At 42.8% G+C, this 19,532-nt stretch overlaps 2 protein-coding genes across 2 annotated transcripts; both read right to left on the reverse strand.

Moving 5' to 3' along the window:
- Positions 1-1,171: 1,171 nt before the first annotated feature.
- LOC142476648 (paraneoplastic antigen Ma2 homolog) lies at positions 1,172-2,143 on the reverse strand. Its single transcript, XM_075581861.1, has one exon. It carries the CDS (start codon positions 2,141-2,143, stop codon positions 1,172-1,174), a length of 972 nt encoding a protein of 323 aa, XP_075437976.1.
- Positions 2,144-17,830: 15,687 nt separating this feature from the next.
- METTL18 (methyltransferase 18, RPL3 N3(tau)-histidine) lies at positions 17,831-19,072 on the reverse strand. Its single transcript, XM_075581860.1, has one exon. The coding sequence runs from the start codon at positions 18,970-18,972 to the stop codon at positions 17,857-17,859; it is 1,116 nt and encodes a 371-aa protein (XP_075437975.1). The 5' UTR covers positions 18,973-19,072; the 3' UTR covers positions 17,831-17,856.
- Between the last annotated feature and the right edge of the window lie 460 nt (positions 19,073-19,532).

Raw genomic sequence — 19,532 nt, forward strand, 5'->3', positions numbered from 1 at the left:
AAAGTCCAGCTCGACTAACCGTTCATCCACGGCCACCGCCTTCACCTGCGGCGTGGTTTCTACAGGGCTGACTAGATATTTACAGCCTAACTTCTGGTCGGCATCAAATTCCATCGGGAAGGGGGAGAGATTCTGTACATACACTTGGGTTCGGAGTGGGATCTTAGTTGTCCACTCCCTCACTTCGGGTAGTATTCTATACCCTCTCTGGACCTCTTCTTCTTCAGGCGTATTCTCCAGGGAGAACAGCTGGTCGCTCCCATCTCGTGCAGGATAACAACACCAGACGGCCATCTTTTGCACTCCCCCTGGTAATATGGTCGTCAGTCCCCGTTGACAGTTGTAGAGATCCCCATGGCGTTCCAGGGCATACACCCGGTTGCACTCTTCTCGTAGGACCGGATCTAGGAGAGCGGTGGCTAGCGGCAGCTCGTTAGTCTCTTTCAGATACGCTCGGATCACCGCTTGTACTATGTCAGCGTTGGTGCCCAAGATGATCGGGTACTTGCACTGGTCTTGGGGCTCCGGACATACCAGGGCCGCCAAATGCATGGGGTGTCTCTTGCCGGTATTCAGCTGGAGTATTTCCATTTGAACCCTTACAATCCCATCAATGGGGTAGTCTTCATTACTTAGCCCCTGTACGGTCACGTGATCGGCCGCTCTCAGGGTGCAGTGTCGGAGGTGCTGTTCATAGAGTGGGCGGTATATGATGGTCACTTGCAACCCCGTGTCCATTAGAGCCGACGCATAGATCCCTTCTAGTAACACCGGTATGAAAGCTGCAGGGCCTACTTGGCTGTAACCTTCCCGGTTGGAGGCGTCATCCCCTGCGTCGGCATCCGCAGGTGCATCGGTGGTTCCCTGAGGGGTCTCCAACCTTTGAATGACTGGGGCCTAGCTGGGCCTAGGGGATTATGGGCCTAGTGCACTGGGTCCCTGACCCCTGCACACACAACCTCCCCCTGGTTCGGGGTGTTCTTGGCCTTTGCCCCAGCGGCCTTATCAGGGTCACGGTTAGAAGGCTCCTTAACCTTGGCGGGAGTATGCAACCGGGCGTAGGCCTCATGTTCTTTTATCTCATCCATTAACTCCTCCCAGGAAGGGGGATCCCCTCGCATCAGATAGCGCTTCATCATGATTACAATATGATGTTCAGGTAGAGCTCCTCTCAGAAATTGCTTACGGCAATATTCATCCACTTCGGCAGCCGTAATACTTTTCCTTTTTCGCATCTCCCAAAGACTGCTTGAATTCGCTGTAGGAAATCAGATAGCTCCTCTCCGTCTTTCTGGCAAAGATTGAAATACCGCTTCATCAATTGCCCTATGTCCTCGGTTCGCCCATATGCCCGCACAAGAGTCTCTAGCATTTGATGAGCGGTGACGTCCGCGTGCTGATCTTTAGCCATCTGTATGGTGGTGGATGCGGGAGGGCGTAGGCATTCCATTATGCGTTGTCGCTTCACCAGCTCAGAGCACGTCCAATCTCCTAGAACCTGAGACGTGTATTCTCTCCAGGCGTCGAACGCTTCTTCGCCTGTCGGGGTTGGCTTGGTTCCTGAAAAGATTTTTAGCTTGCGATACTGTTGCGAGGTCTGAGCTTCGGAGCGGGAGGGCCCCAATTCTAGGAGGGCCTGAGCTAGCATTCGGATTTCATCCCCAGGTTTAGAGGATGAGTGGGCCCTACTTAAGGGTGGACTATGGTCGGTGAGGGCGGGCCTATCGGCCCCGCAATGACTTTCAGAGGGTGAAGGCGATGTATGCATAGCAACCTCTTGTAAATTTGTGCGGGAGCTGCCGGGTTCGGATTTTATGGACAGTTCAGGATAGACAACAATACAGCAAGAACCGGTTGACGTTGTGAGCCACAAGCTGGACGGCCCCTGATCTTCAGTTATATCCTTCCCTACACTCACTAGCACGGAGCAATACTCCCGGTCTGTATCCTTACGTCGCTCTAACACTCTTATTTTGACAGCATCCCGGATATGTGGGTGCTGCCTCAAGGCCAGTTGTATGGAGGAGGACGGCGTATCAACAGGAACCCGGCTCACCGCGAGCGTGTGAAGCGGCGGCACTTGTAGCTCCACGGCCCAGTCGCACACTTCGGAGCGAGACGGGGACGGTAATGGGGGTGACATTTTGAGAAAAAAAATGGAACAGGGCACCCCAGGTCTAAGATCTCAGCAGCGCCTCCAAATGTAATGGGTGTTCCCCCACCTTATCGCAGATTATACTATAGGGCGGAGAACATATATTGTTACCATGTTTGCAGTGCGTTACCTGCTGGCTCACAGGAGGTCTGAGCTTCCGCCACGGGAAACCTGGGGCAATTATGATACTAATGAGTAACCACTTACTCGATGCAGCGCCTCCACCTGCGAGGGCTCCCACCAGAGGGGGATTGGTTCCTCGCAGGACAATCACAATAACCATGTACACGTATGTGAGATAACCAAAGAGCTTTTAGTTGAGAACACAATAAACACAGATATATCACACTTCATATAACACGCGTCCCTCTCTAGAGAAGACACTAATCACAGCTTATCACACCACTCTACCCCTGCGCCACGGCGGACGCCAACAATTTATGCGTCACGGCAGACGCCAATACCTTATGCGCCACGGCGGACGCTAACGCTTGTACAAAGAGACCCCTCCCCGTGTCCAGTAACCCCAACCCAATGTCTCGCACCCCCAAGTCATAAACCAGTGTGTGTGTGTGACTGCGCAGCCACTATGTCTGTTGATAGGCCTTGTTGGTGCACGTGAGGGTGTGGGTTACCTTGCTCGGACCTGCAACGGACTTCGCAAAGGATCCAGGCGAACTCCTGCACGATATCCGGATCCACCACAGGATGATCCATCAGGGGCGATCCCACCCTGATAATAGTCCAGCTCGCTCAGCAAGACACACCGTATTCTCTATCCCTTACTATTAAGTAGCTAATGGGGCAGATCCCTAACTTAGGGCCTGTCCCTACAATACTTCAATAAGATGACTCAGGGCTATCTGGGGCCTAGGGGAATTGCTGGCCTAGTGCAGAGAGTCACTGACTCCTGCACCCTACCTCCTTCCCCTAGCTGCTCCGGTCACCAACTCTAAACATGCTCTCTGGCACGAAATGTATCAATCTCCTCTCCAGGGAGATTCTTCAGCCCTATTGGCTCCCTGGCGTCACGTGGGGCACTGCTGAGGCTCATAGGACTTGTAGTCCCCTTCAAGAGCCTCCCTAACGGCCTAGGGCTTCGCGGGCTTTTGTTAGCTCCCTTCTGCGCATGCGCGAGCTCCCTAGGGCTGCCTGACTGTTCCCTATTCTGCTCTGGCACTCACGCAACTCTCACTGCCTCCAGTGCCTATCCTGCGCATGCGCAAGTGCTGTGGAATGGCGGCGCCCTACTCACCGGCCGCCGGGACCCTAGCAACGCAACCGCGGCCTTAGCAACGGCCCGATCTCGTCCCCGGCAACCAGCCATAAGCAGGGGAAGACGCGCGGCTCCCTGCTCCGGCCCCCACCCTTGGAAGCAGCCGTCGCAATCTTCGGCGGTGCACGTGACCATGCTGCGCAACCAGGTGAGATGGGTGACCTGGCTACATCTATATATATATATATGTACACCTATCCTTAATAAAAAATAACTGCAGAAGCCTCAAAACACCACAGGTCGGCTGCAGTCACAAAGCTGCAATGTGCAATGAAATGACAAGCAGTTCACTTATTAACCTGTGATAATGGGAACAGTAAGTCTTGCTACATCTGTATGTAGTTTTTCATAGGAGCAAAGTACTTGTGATACCAGCGATCTCAATAAATGTATATTACTTATAGTAATTAAGAAATACAATAAAAACATTTAAAGAAGAGAGAATTAAAGCTGCAGTTCAGTCAATATCCTGCATGTGTGTTTTTTTTAATAAATCAGTTCTGTAGTAAGAAAAAATACTTTTAGCATTTTCTGTTTTAAAAAAAACAACTTGAAAGACCAATTTTCTTGTATTCTATTTTAACAACCATTTGCTAAGGCACTGCCCCTTCATGTCCTGTCACAAGCCCTGGCACATCCCTTTGTCAGCCGTGCCCTCCTTCTAGCACATGTCAGTGCAGGAGTGCTCATGAATATTCATGAGCTTCCACTGAGTGACAGAATCAGAAGAAAAACATATGCCACCAAATTTCACCGATCAATACATGGAGAACGAATTGACTTGCATCTATGCAGTTCTTTAGGTAAGTAGAGATTGCCCACATGAAACTATTGAAGTAAACAAATTAATTAAAAAAAAAAAAAAAGACAACTGCAGCTTTAACACAATCCAGCAAAATAATTCAAATCATTATTTTTTTTTAACTGTTTCAAGTAATGGGATTCTCATGCTTAACAAGAAAAGAGTTGGTAATTAGAATTTAAAAACACAATAATTACAATATTTCATTCACGTATCTCTGTAAAAAAGACAATTGACTCAAAGGGAAGTTTGAAGCCATAGCAATGTGCTACCGCGCACTACAATATATTTTAGTGGGCAAGGTGGGACAGGAAAGACTTGGAACCAATACACAGGATTTATATAAAAACTGCCTCCATATAAATTGCCTCTTTTATTAAAAAATAAAGTTCTTTGTGAGCGGCTGGCCCATATGTAGTCCTTGCAATCTTTTAGAATGAGAGCATAATAGTTGCAAAATACATTCTCTCTCAGATTAGAAATATTTGCCCATGATGATGAAAAAAGCAGACTTGCATATTTTATGAAGCTAAAAAGAATACTGTACATTTTGTGACCCAGTCATATTTTCCTCTCTTCGTGAAGATTTATTTATTTATAAAATATTTTACCAGGAAGTTATACATTGAGAGTTACCTCTCGTTTTCAAGTATGTCCTGGGCACAGAGTTAAGACAAATAATACATGTTTACAAATACAGTTACATAATGAGCAGGGTATACATTATATACAAGACATTGCATGCACAGTTAAAGATAATTTATGTTATGAGCGTATGAAACAGTTACAGACCAGATTAAAATGTGTGACAGCCTTAGATTTGAAAGAATTTAGACTGGTGGTGGATGTAAGAGTCTCTGGTAGGTTGTTCCAGTTTTGGGGTGCACGATAAGAGAGGGAGGAACGGCCGGATACTTTGTTGAGCCTTGGGACCATGAACAGTCTTTTGGAGTCTGATCTCAGGTGATAGGTGCTGCATGTGGTAGGGGTGAGGAGCTTGTTCAGGTAGCTGGGTAGCTTTCCCATAAAGAATTTGAAGGCAAGACAGGAAAGGTGACTGAGCCTACACTCGAGTGATGACCAATCTAGTTCTTTGAGCATTTCGCAGTGATGTGTGTTATAGTTGCATTGGAGAACAAAACGACAAATTGAATTGTAGAGGGTGTCAAGTTTGCTAAGGTGGGTTTGAGGTGCTGAGCCATATACTATGTCTCCATAGTCAATAATTGGCATTAGCATCTGCTGTGCGATACGTTTTCTGACCAGGAGACTTAGGGAGGATTTGTTCCTGTAAAGTACCCCTAGTTTGGCATAGGTCTTGGTTGTCAGGGTATCAATGTGCATCCCGAATGTTAAGTGGGAGTCAAACCATATGCCCAGGTATTTAAAACTAGTTAACAGGAGTTAGGGTGGTGTTAGTGTTGGTTCTAATCTGGCTGCTGCCTGTGGGAGAATGTGCCCTCTGTGGCGCGTAGTCACCCGCTACTGCTTGTAAAAATCTGGGTTCCCGTGCGACAGCAGCGAGAAGGGTGGGGCAGAACCAGAGATTCCACCTGTACCTGTGCATTCCTATTGGAGCAACTGGTCTGAATCTCTGTTGTGGTGCTGGCAGAGTTAAGGCATGATCCAGTCTGTGGCATCAAAGAAAATGTGTTAAAAAAAGGTTAAGTCAACTAATTTTAGTAACATCTTTAAGGGCTAATTGTTGTCTTTTATACCTAAATCTGACACCTATAAGTATTTTCATTATTTTTTTCAAAGATAGGAGTCAGACTGGGGGGAGATGGGAAAATTATTCTGGCTACTGTACTTTCTTTTGTCTAATGTTACTGTGTGTTCAATAAGTGCTTGCTCAGCCAAAATCCCCCCTCCCCTTAACTTTACCGGCTCTATGATAAAAACTAGATAGAATGAGGGTAAAGAAAACACTTGCTTGACAACCACTTCATCATTCAAAGGCCCCTAAGAAATTCAACTGGCAGACTATGTGGGATTGAAAGCCTTTGAGAGTCTCTGAAGCAGATCTAACCTTAGATAAAACCCTCCAGATATGCAGGGCATCGGAAACAGTAAAAGCACAAGCGAAGGAGCTGAATTGAACAGAATGTGTAATCCATGTCCTAAGTACAAAAGAGGACAATCAGAAATACTCATGAAAAAATTCAGACTAACATGCAGTATAAGGAAATACTCTGCTACTGTAGATACAGATGTAGTTAGACTTACTGTCTTCAGCGGCACAGCCTCAAAAGTTAAAGTTTGCAGTGCCAGGGACAGTGTCTGACCAAGTCATGCTCCGGCGGGTCAATGCTTCTGAATGGGAACCCCCATAGCATTAATCCTCCAGTATTGTGACCGCGGGACACAGGAGATAGAGTTTGTCTGTGGAATCACATCTCTGATATCTGGGGCCAAAAGGTACTATCATGGAACAAGTGCAATGGCAGACCTATAAAGTCCACATAGACCACTGGGACTTATTTTAGAGAATTCAAAGGGAATTGTAAGTGTATAACATGGAAGTCCAGACATACTGAAATTACAGTACCTGAAACAGATAATGAAGAAAAGGGCATGCAACAAGAGGACAACTTGGATTTAGCTAAAAGGCCAACATTGAGAATATAAGCAAGGGACGTGAAACCACATGCAAGATTAATTGAGACTTATGTTTACAAGATACAAAACAGTTTCAAAACAAAAGAAACTATGGTCAAAACTTTAGAGTCAAATACAGTGTATATGTGCTGCAGAAGTTTGTTTTTATATGCATAGATTTTTGTGTTGATAGATATTTTGCTGTGCTCCACAAGATTGCTAAGGCTTGTTATTAAAATGTATCGCTCTCATTCACAAGCTTTACTGCTTTATAAAGCCAGAAAGATCATTACACATAACTGCATTTTATTTTGCATAAACGTGACATAACAATTTACACATAATCCAGATGCGCCGGGCAGCTAAATAAGGGAAACCTGTGAATAGAGAGGTTGGATAATTAAATGTGCTTAGATGATCTCAGGCAGAAAATGCTGAAAAGTGAATTATGGTGGTGAGCATGGTTTGTAATTTCTTGCATTAAATATGCTTTGTGAATTTTATGTTTAAACCTCGTATAGATAAACCTTTAAAGTGTAAACCATATGGCATACTGTAGATATGGCATAATAAGCAGAAATAAAATTAAAACCAACCCTACAATAACATTTTACTGTGAAGCTCTAAAATAAATTACGAAAGATGTTGCGATTATAGAAAATGTAGTACAAATGTCAGAGTTCTTTTTTCAGATTTGAAATGTTGACTATTGGTTGAGTAATGGGTGCACAATGTCAATATATTACAACACTACTTAAAAAATATGGTCCAGGCACGACAAAATAATATTATCACAAGCTTATCTGGTTAATTTTGTTCCATGTATCTCATCAGCAAAATCAAATTTGTTGTCCTGTCAAGTTACAAGAAGCAGAACATCTGGTCTCATCATCAGCAAGCAGAAAGAAAGATCCCCTACAGTATGTACTGCTCAGAAGTGTATGAGCTAGAACAACAGTGCGCAAACTGGGGGGCTAGATTTTCTGGGGGATGGGGAGGCGGCAGTTTTAGAGGTCCTGCATTCTCCCCCCCAGGCATTTAAATTAAATGCCGGGGAATTGAGCGAGGCCTCTATAATACACTTTTCTTCCAGCGATGCGTCGTCCTGGTAACCAGGCATCAATATGGTGGCCCACACTCTGCACCCTGATGGCAGGGGTCCTCCTCTTCTCTATCTGCCATTACCAAACCCTTCCTATTCCTCCCACTTTCTTTTCCCTCCTTTGAGGCTCACACTATCCAGATGTTTTCTCCGCTCTCTGTTCATGTGGCGCTCATCTATTGCCCACCTACCTCTACTCAACCCGCTTCTGTCTTTCTCTATCCCTTTGAACCCTGGATCTCCTTTCTCTCCTTGGACTCCCCCTGTTCTTCTCCTTAATAATAATAATAATAATAGCATGTTCTTGTATAGTGCTGCTAATTGTACGCAGCGCTTTACCGAGACATTTTGCAGGCACAGGTCCCTGTAGAGCTTACAATCTATGTTTTGGTGCCTGAGGCACAGTGAGATAAAGTGACTTGCCCAAGGTCACAAGGAGCCGACACAGGGAATTGAACCAGGCTCCCCTGCAGCAATCTCAGTGTCAGTCAGTGTCTTTACTCACTGAGCCACTCCTTGTGGTCTTCAACTGCTATAGTGATGACCCCTCTACCTTACGCTTCCCGTTTTTTCTCTCTAACCTCTTCTTTTGGCTTTCAACAGTGGACTGCAGCCAGCACCCAAAAGGATTGCCACCATTTCCCCCTTCCCTCTCTCTGATCATCTCATCTCATTTTCTCTCTCTCCGTTCTCCAAATCGTTCTGCAGAGACCTGTGCTCTATATACCTACCAGCTTTTGATACCACTTTGCGCTCCTCCCTCAGCTCTGCTCTAAGACCCTGATAACATGGTCAAGAACTACAACTCAGCCCTATCCTCCACTCTTGATCTACATGCCCCTCTTTCTCTCTGCTGTTCTCGCCCTTCTAATCCCAGATCCTGGCTAAATTGCCAAGCACGCATACTGCGTTTCTGTAATCGTTCCTCTGGACGCTTCTGCAGGAAATCTGACACTCTCACAGAATTCCATCACTACAAATTTAATTTATCCTGTTTCAATCAGGCCATCTCCCAGGCTAAACAAACACATTTTTCTTCACTAATTAACATGCACAAGTCTGCACAAGTCTAACCCATGTTGACTTCCTTTTCTGACGCCCTATTCAACCATCCTCTGCTGTCTGTTTTTTTTCCTCCATCTCACCTCAGGACTTTGCTAACTATTTCAAGGAAAAGGTGGAATCCATACGTCAGGTCATCCCTTTGTATCCGCCTCACATCCTGCACTTCTTCCTAAATCTCTCATGCAAGGATGTATCGTTTCTGATCTCTTCTCTCTCTTCCCTCTTGACCCCATTCCCTCCCATCTCCTAAAACAACTTGCTCCTAATCACTACACTCACACACATTTTTAACTCCGGTACCTTTCCCTCCTCCTTCAAAACAAACATGCAACTGTTATACCATTACACAGAAACAGCAAGCTTGATCCTACCTGTCCTAACTATCGTCTTGTCTCCCTCCTGCTATCGCCTCTAAACTCCTTGAACACCTTGTATTCTCTCGTTTGCTACATTTTCTCACCACTTATTTCTCTCCTAGACCCTCTACAATCTGGCTACCACACTGCTCACTGCACTGAAACAGCTAGTATCTCAATAAAATAACTAATGACCTCAATGCTGCAAAAGACAGAGGTCATTACACTTTGCTCATATTACTGGATCTCACTGTAGCATTTGATACTGTGGACCACCTTCTTCTCCTTTCTGATACTCTTGGTATCCGTAACAAAGGACAAAAGAGAGATGCACCCGCTCAACCTAGTGTGACCACTTGGGTCACTAGTACAGACTGGTGCAAAAGGGCAGGGAAGGTAATCAAAACACAAAGAACCCTGTATGACGTAAGAACTGTACATACAGATAAGGCCCTATAGATGCACTCAAAATCTGAGGAGGGAGAACACCCTGAAAAAATAAGCAACACAACAGAAGAAATCTGGACCAAACCTGAGATTTAATGTATAAATATGCTTTATTATTGATAATAAAATGGTTGGTACAGGAACATATAGTGAATGAGGTGAACTGAATGCAAAAAAGTGCAAGTAGGCAAAGTGCCTGAAGTGTATCCAAAAATGGAACAATGAACGTAAGCACTATAAATCCAGAAAGCACTGAACCTATGCCTATGGTATAAGGCAATAGGGGCTAACTCTGGTGTGTGACGTCACTAGAACGCTATATATAATATATACACTCACATGGGGCACTAAAGTGTGTATAGGCACATAATCACTGTCAATCATGCATCAATGATGTTCTATATAAGTAACATAACAGTGGCAATGATAAATCAGTAGTGTAAATGTAGCACAAAAACACACAAGTGTAAGACTGCTGACATAAACCAATGTGATGGTGAAAGAGCAATAAGAGGCGTGAAACCCCACCAAAACTGACCCTGTTAGTGAGTAACTACACACAGGGACAGAAAAGTGGGAAAGGGAGTTCCCTTCAGCTGCACACTCCATGAGACACTCATCCAGGCTGCTTTAACGGATCGTGTACCCAAGGCCAGTACAGATAAGTGATTCAGGGTCCTCTTTCCCTCTTTTCTGTCCTCTTCCACCCCCTCTCCCCCCGTGTGTTGTAGGGGTATGTTATTGAGGGTCAGACCTTTTGGACTACACGATCCTGTTGCATTTCTCTCCCCCCACAGGGCTAGCATATATTGGTGTGCAGGGTACTGCCTTTCCCACTGTATATATTATATATAGCGTTCTAGTGACGTCACACACCAGAGTTAGCCCCTATTGCCTTATACCATAGGCATAGGTTCAGTGCTTTCTGGATTTATAGTGCTTACGTTCATTGTTCCAATTTTGTATACACTTCAGGCACTTTGCCTACTAGCACTTTTTTGCATTCAGTTCACCTCATTCACTATATGTTCCGGTACCAACCATTTTATTATCAATAATAAAGCATATTTATACATTAAATCTCAGGTTTGGTCCAGATTTCTTCTGTTGTGTTGCTTATTTTTCAGGGTGTTCTCCCTCCTCAGATTTTGAGTGCATCTATAGGGCCTTATCTGTATGTACAGTGTCTTACGTCATACAGTGTTCTTTGTGTTTTGATATCCGTAACAAAGCTGGATCTCCTCTTACCTCTCCCATCGTACTTTCAGTCTCTCTTTTGTTAACACCTCCTCCTCTATCGATCTCGCTGTGGGGGTATCCCAGGTCTCTATTGGGTTCAAATATCACCTCTAAGATGACACACAAATTAACTTTCAACCCCTGACCATACACCTGCTTTACAAACCACAGTTTCTGAATGTCTCTCCGCTATATCATCCTGGATGGCCCTTCAGACTCAAATTTAACTTGTCAAAAACAGAGCTCCTCATACTTCCTCCCAAACCTGGCCTTGTACATTACTGTTGGAAGCACTATCATACTCCCAGTAGCACAAGCACGCTGGCTAGGGGTCACACTCGACTCCTCCCACATTCAAAAGGTAGCTAAAACCAGTCGTTTTTTTCCTCCAAAAAAATTACAAAGATATGCCCTTTTCTCTGTTGCTCTACTGCTAAAACTCTTACACAGGCCCTCCTTCTCTACCATATCGACTACTGCAACCTGCTGCTGCCCTCTCTTCCTGCCTCTTATCTGTCTCCCCTACAATCTATACTTAACACTGCTGCCAAAATCACTCTACTCTTTCCAAAATCTGTCTCCGCGTCTCCCCTGCTGAAATCCCTCTCCTGGCTTCCTATAAAATCCCATATCACAGTCAATTCTCCTCCTTCCTTTTAAGGCTTTATACTCTTCTGACCCTCCTTACGTCTCAGCCCTAATTTCTCGTTATACACCATCCCGACTCCTGCATTCTGCTCAAGGATGCCTTCTCTCTACCACATTTGGGTCGAAAGCCCTCCCTCCTTAAACCTTTCTTACTAACTGCCCCACACCTTTGGAATACCCTTCCCCTCAATTTCCGACTAGCACCCTTTCTATCCACATTTAAGACCCATCTTAAACCCCACCTTCTTAACGAAGCATATGAGTAGCTACAATGCTTATACTATATACCTTATACATCGACCTTGGCCCATTACAGACGCACTTACCAGAACACCTTCCTACTGTCTCAGTACGTTCTTCCCTACTTACCAATTAGATTGTAAGATCTTCGGGGTAGGGACTCCTTTTCCTAAATGTTACTTTTATATCTGAAGCACTTCTTCCCATTATGTGTTATTTGTATTATTTGTTATTTATATGATTAGGTTACCTGTATTACTGCTGTAAAGCGTTATGTACATTAATGGCGCTAAATAAATAAAGATATACATACATACATACATACACCCCATCTAATTTAATACAGACCAACCTTAAAACTAACCTCTCAAAAGTAGCATCCAAATAGCCTGTACTCAGGGCTTCTGTCCCACACCATCCAGTCGCTCCTACCAACAATTGTGGCCAAGCACTGCCATCTACTGCGCTGATTCCCTCACCGGGTTAAATACTTACATTCTATGTTTACAATTTAAAAATTTTTTTTTTTTTTTAACGTAAATTTGTTAATGTTATTTTGGTTAATGCCCACATTTGGCTAATAGGGATATTGGGCATTTGTAAAGGGGGGGGTATGTTTCTTTGCGTTAGTGCGGGTGGGTGGGAGATGGGGTTAATGCCTTCAATACCTTAGATGAGGGGTGCGCAAAGTGGGGGGCATGAGATTCGCTGTCGAGGGGGCGTGGGTTTACAGAGGCCCTGTGTGCTTCCCGAAGGCATTTAAATGAATGCCGGGGGAGCTTAAAGGGCTCTGTAAACTTCTCCTTACCTTGGTTCAGATGCTTCTCGTGACGTGTTGCCATGGCAACACGGTGTCATGACGCCGGGACCAAGGTAAGCAGGGGGTGGGGGGAGAGGGAAAAACGACAGGGGGCGCAGGGAAAAAATATTGTGATCCCTTGCTTTAGAGGTTAGCCATGAAGGGAATTAAGCTTGTGTTCATTATTATTTTTTACACAGGTTTGGAGCAGGGGGTCTTCAGAGAGAATTTCAGGTTCAAGGACCCATTTCCTCGAGGTTCAAACCTCCGTAGTGGGTGCCAGTATCTCAGCACTGTTTTAATGTCCTGGTCACGTTGACCGCGATGCAAAAGATTTAAACTTCCAGGAGATACCAGCACCCTCTTCGGGTTTACCTCAGTAAACATGGGGTCCCTGGACTTGAAATTAATGGGGGGTTTCTGTGCCGGAAAACTCCTGCTTCAAACCAGTTAAAAAAATAATAAACAATGTGAGTGCGTGCTGCTCATCTGAAAGGTGAGCAATGGTACTCTCTCTCCCCAGATCAAGACTCATCAAGAGAAATATATACGCTGCTGGGTTCCATTTAAAAGCATGGACCCCCACAGCATTATCCCTTCAGGGCAGCAAGACACTGCTCGTGGCCGTGATTGGGCTACATCAACATCATAACAAAAATTCTCAAGTACTGATTTTCATTCATTTGCAAATTATGCTTAAAGAACTAAAATGAATGCAAATGTACAATATAACTGTAGTTAGTTATCCGTGTATACCGTTTATTATGTATTTGTGGGTCTTACTAGTGTTTCTGTGTGATTCCTTGTATGCCTGGGCCGGTAACAATGGCTATCATACCATGAGTCACAGGCTAGCCTCTGTGTGGTGCCAAGTGCAGTGAAAATGATGAGCTGGGGAAGGACACGCCTGCCTGCTGGGAGAGAACACACTCCAAAAACGGAGTGTAAGGTATGGAGCTGGAATCCCCGTCAGCTCAGTTCCAATTTACCACGCTCCAAAGCCCCGTCCGTCCCTTCGGGCTGTCCTTATGCACTGGCATAGCCCACCGCCCTGATTGGTTAGGTCTTCTCTTTTGTAACTTTAAATAAACACCTATTCAGGGTCTTGATGGGACCTTGCTGCCTTTGGGCAACATAGGATTAACACCATGTTATTTGAAGCCAACGCAAGGCAATGCTACCTTAACATGGCATTAAGCCTATGCTATATATGCCTTTGCATATATTTAGTTATGTGGATACCCCTTAAACGCAGGGAAAATAATGTTTGTTAATTATTTAGGTAACATCACATTATTTGGGACAAAAGGGGCAGAGAGAAGCACTTCAACCAATAAATGACAGCTGCCCAACCATACTTAATCAATGAGGCGGTGCTCCCAGGAGTAATACTTCATGGACTACAAAAAAGATAAAAGTCCCAAAAGACAGGATTTGTACGGTAGAAACTCCAATTGCGGGGCACTCAAGGTTTGTAAGCAAAAATGTATCAAAATGTATTATTAAATATACAATGATCAGACAAACAAAAAATAAAATACTTAAAAAAAAAACATATGTACCGTGTCCAAGTCACTTATATGTAAGTTTGTGACAAGTTAATTGCTGTAAAAATCACAAGGTATTAATTCTAAATGTGGTATCGCCAACAGAACATGTGACCAAGTGTGAAACACACACACACAAAAGGTAGTACTTTTAAATCAAAGTAATCCATGGGTTCAAGGAGGGGTGTCAAACTCCTCTTCCAAACTAATGGATGCCTGCCGGCAATTGACTTAAAGAGCTAAAACCATAAAGTCAAAACATGCATGAATGTGTTTGATGTTACACATAATAACCCCTGGTGGAAACATACTAAATCAAGTAGCTGGTACAAAGTATATACATAATATCAAGTAGTTCTCCACGGGAATTTATCCTGAGTGAAGTGTAGTAATCCTCACACTAAATCTCACAAATGCCTAAATATACACGCTCCAAGTCCCAGACAGTGTAGCCTAAAATTCAAAGGGAATAGTAGTGGAGCAGAAATGCAGTCCTGTAAAAGCATCAAATGGCAAGCAGGTTAAATGAGTCTCATGCTGAAGCAGATAGCAATAATATGTCGAGGCAAGTATACAGACCACCCAGTAGTATGCCTTCAGTAGGAGCGGCTGCCGTGTCTCACACTAAATCTCATCACATTATTTGCCTTTTTAACAGACCTAAGTCTAAGTGCAGTCCAAGACCTCGTTCAGACAGGATACGATGTGCGCGTGCTTACGCACGTTCACCACTCTTTCGCTTTGGTGAGTGGGAGTTTTCAAACTGAAAACGACACCCGGCGGCGAAGTACAGCGTTGACGCCGCTGCACTTGAAGGAGAGAACTGAAGTTGTCATTTCAAGCGGCAGCCGCGTCACGTGTACTTTAGTCAGCCAATCACAAAACACAGTTTTTTTGTTTTTTTTTAAAGTCCCGCCTCCAATCGTGTCATTCTGTCTGCTGGGGATGAGCACACATCGCCCAGCAGACAGAGGCACGGACACGCAGTACTGTAGTATTCTGTCTGAACTCAGCCAAAGACATTTGTTCGCAAGGCCACTGGCGGCTGCTAGCCACTTCGCCACCACACACTAAGTTAAGTGCCTTACCCTAACACCACCTATCTCAAGTCCTTACCCTAAACCCCCCTACCTAAAGCCCTTACCCTAAAACCCTCTACCCCAACCACTAAAACCCTTACATTAACCACCAACCCTAAACAGTAAGAATACTTACTTTAGAAGCAGCGGGGATTCCAGCGACGGATTGGCTGCGGTGGGGCCGTCTGTGGTGAAGCAGCGACAGCCAAATGTCCCATTCCACCTTTGTAGATCTGGCTCTTTGAGGATTATTCATTAAAACTCTCATAATGCTGATCTTGCCACTCTTACTAGGAAAGACCCAAGTCAAGGTTTCCTCTATGGATGCATTGACGGGTTGGGAGACAGGTGTGGCAACAATTGTTTTGAGTATTTAAAGCAGCATTATAGTACTTAATACTAGTTCATTCTGCATGTGCATTTTCAGTGTGGCAGAAATTCTGCTTTGTTCTTATTGAAAAATTGCAAACTATATACAGTACAGTTGTAACTTGGAAAACATGAACAAGAAGCCCCGGAGTCATCAAAGTGCAATGCGAATCGGCAATATTGGCCATTGACTTTAAAGGCAAATATTGACAATTCGGGAAGGATATAGCAGAGTTTACTTCTTGATCTTATACAGATGAGGTGTTCAAATCATTATGCTGGTACTAATACTAATATTATGGTTATTGACCTGCTACTTCATATGTGCAACGTTTTCCTGGTTCTTCATTGCAGTCGCACTTCGTTCTTTTCTCAAAATAGAGAGCATGTTTGTTTGTTTTATTTTAATAATGCTTTAATAAATAATTTGTAATACCTTACAGTATATTCCACACATTACTTTATTAATCGGCAAAGCAGAAGAACGTCAAATTAATTTAATTAAGATAGTGAATTTTGGGCCATTTATGCTAGTAATACATGGCTTTTTTGTAATTATTGATATTGCCTACTGTTGGATTTCTCATTACTAAACCAGCCACTGTTTGGCAAAATACTTGTGAAAGGAACATCTGTGAAAGATAGGATACCAAAGTGAAATAGATTTCAGCTTGAACTTTACACTGAGGTTGTAACCTTATGTTTTACCTACTCAGTCCCTACAGTATGTGTGAACATGGTTCTGAAAGTTAACAAAGAAAAGGAAAAGAGAAATCCAATTAGCAGTGACATCCAGTTTTGTGCAGCATTTCTATTTCTTTAAATTAGCTGTTGCTTTAAAATAAAAGTAAAAAAGGCAGGCTGTCTGCAACAGCTATTCAAAAGAACTCTATACTAAGCATTCAATGTTGTAGACCAACTCAAAATAAATATAAAATTGTAGCCCAACTGAAAAAAAAAACATTTGACTGTGCAATTTTGCTATTCCCTGAAATCTCACAAAATAATTCGTACAAATTAAAAATGTTCTGCAGAACTGCACAGGCATCTTTCCTTACCTGGTTAAAAATGGCAGCTGCTATTAATTTTAATGTAATTTTCAAATAACACATCTAATACTGACCATGAATTATCAAAGCCTGAGCGGCACAATTGCGGCCGAATCGGAGATACCAAACATTAAAGTCAATGGCAGGTGTTGCCGATTTGGACACAAAGCAGATCGCTCTTTGATGACTTCCAGCCATTGTATTAAAAAGTTATGTCCCCACTACTGATTTAAGGGAAGTGAAAATAGTGTACCATACCCTTCATATAGACTTCCACTTCCCATTCAATTGAAGCAATTGACTAAACGAGTGTATGGGAGAGAATGAGAGCAAAAACGCACAGTACTAGATAACAAATGATAAAATAAAGGAAGAGCTTAATTTGAAGATAACCAACAATTTTGCCAAATTGTGCAGGATTAAAAATGAAACTTGAGACAATGCAAACACAAATCTTCTGAACAGTCAATATGGTTTATCTTAGAAGACAAAGACTTTTGACCAAACAAGTTATACATAATTGAGGGGTCAATACCATGCATGTAGCTGTGATGCAAGTGTTATCAACCAGGTGTTTTTTTTGTACCTTTAGTCAACTTTCCTTATCAGAGAGTCCAATAAAGATAAGGGGAGTTCTAGTAGCACAAGTGTTGCTGAACTCACAGTGACACAAGAGGGATTTAAACCCCTCCAAGACCTGCGTTCACCATGTTTACAAACTAACTTTAAAAAAAGAGATGTTACATTTTTTTATTTTTTTTTAACTAACGACTCGCCACAATGCAACTAATTAAACGTGTTACTTTGGTCGTATGATGCATTGCACCTTTAAATTCCTTGGTTTGATACTAGTTCCACTCCAAGATTTATATGGGTTTCCATTAGAAGTCTACTAATCATACTGGATGGGAAACAAAATGCACAGAGAATTCACTTCTCGTTTCAGTCATGGATTTCTACTTGTGATACAGGATGTATTTTTTTTTTCCTCTCTCAATTTTGCCAATAATGAAAATATGAAAAAAAAGTTGATGCAATAGCTTTTATAATATGTATTTATTGAAAACCAAATTAAATACACTTTTTTAGTCTCCTAAAGTATTGTTTTTGAATGACAAATGAATAAGGAATCTTTGAAGTCCTTCATCATAGACCTTAATAGTTTTAGTGCTGAACACTTTTCTCTCACAAACAAATGTCTCAAACAGATGCACACCCCCGCCAACACCAAAATAATGAGACTTGCTGGCCACATATACAATCCCATTTTTTGCCAATAAATGTTGAAATGTATCATGCAATGTGTTGTAGTAGGTAGGATTATATACCGTTTCTGATGTAAGAATAATATCATAGCTCACAGGAGGTATTTCATTTTGCATTAACTGTCTAAACTGTGACCATTCCCCCGAGAAGAAACGACATTTGGATATGAGCCCAGGTTTCACGTCTGACTTTTTATGCCTTTTTCGACCAGGTTCTTCTTCAATGGACTCAGAATGATCACTATCACAGTTCACTAGTGTATTAGGCATCGTTATCTCTTCTATTACAGTGCGATTGTAGTCTTGGAAATGCACTTCTTTTGCATTTCGTTTAAGAGCTACTATTCCTAACAGACCAGCACCACAGCCTAGATCCAAGACTCTTTTCCCGTCAAAATGTACATCCTCATCTTCAAAATATTTGATGAGGTCAAAAGTGCATTCCCAAATTTTCATTCCTCCTTCGTAAACACCAGAAATGAGATCAGAGTTGGAAGTAATACTTTTGCTCACTGTGTTTTCACTAGAAGAATCTTTACTTGATAATGTCATTTCCACAACAGACACATTTACAAACTGCAGGTCTGAAACGCTTTCAAAAACTTTATTTTCCAGTACTCTGCTGACATCTTCTGGAATATTGTGTTCTGTGGCAAATGAACGGCATGCAGTTTTTCCTTCAGCTTGACAATCATTGCTTATGTTGCCACTGTTTAATTTATTGTTTTTCCCAAATGATGTCATTAATCTTGTTTCTTTGACTTCACTTGAGGTCTCTGGCTGCAGTTTGTTGTCTTCTAATGGCAATTTACTGTTCTTTGGATTTTCCCTTTTGTTTATGAAGTCTGGAGAACCAGTGTGAGATACTATACTTAATTCAGATTCAGCAAGATTGCTTTCTGTCTCTGCTATATTGAAATTAAATTGGAATGACATCTTTGATGTAAAAAGCTCGAGTTCAGAATATTAAAAAAAACAAAAAACTGTAGAAATGTGATTTCATTAATTATGTCTTTATGTACACGAGTCAACTGCAGCTGCCCTGCAAAAAAAAAAAAAAATGCTATTACATTTTCACAATAGATTTGCATTTCATGAAAAAAATTAAAACAAGAATTGTCTTTATCCTAGATCACAATTAATGCACATAAAACATAAATGGTGCAGAGGCAGAAGGGACATTGCAGCCGTGGGTAGCGGCTACTCCCTGTTCCCTCCAGTCAGCTTCTTAAGGCTTGTATTATAGCAGGCGGTTGTGTGTGTCGGAGATGCATATTTGCTTATTAATAAGTATTAATAAGTTGCTTCCTTGAATGCCGACTCATTCACTAATCCAGTAGAGGTATAGTAGATATTGTCTAATGCAGTATAAGTAAAGGCTCAGCAATAAATGACCAAAGTAGATTTGCAGCATTATAGAACTTTATTTCTATATTTCAAGCAGAGATACAAGCAGGATGGAAACTGCTACATGTACACTCTCTCTCCAAGTCACT

The sequence above is a fragment of the Ascaphus truei genome, unplaced genomic scaffold (assembly GCF_040206685.1).
Source record: "Ascaphus truei isolate aAscTru1 unplaced genomic scaffold, aAscTru1.hap1 HAP1_SCAFFOLD_1636, whole genome shotgun sequence".
NCBI classification, from domain to species: Eukaryota; Metazoa; Chordata; class Amphibia; order Anura; family Ascaphidae; genus Ascaphus; species Ascaphus truei.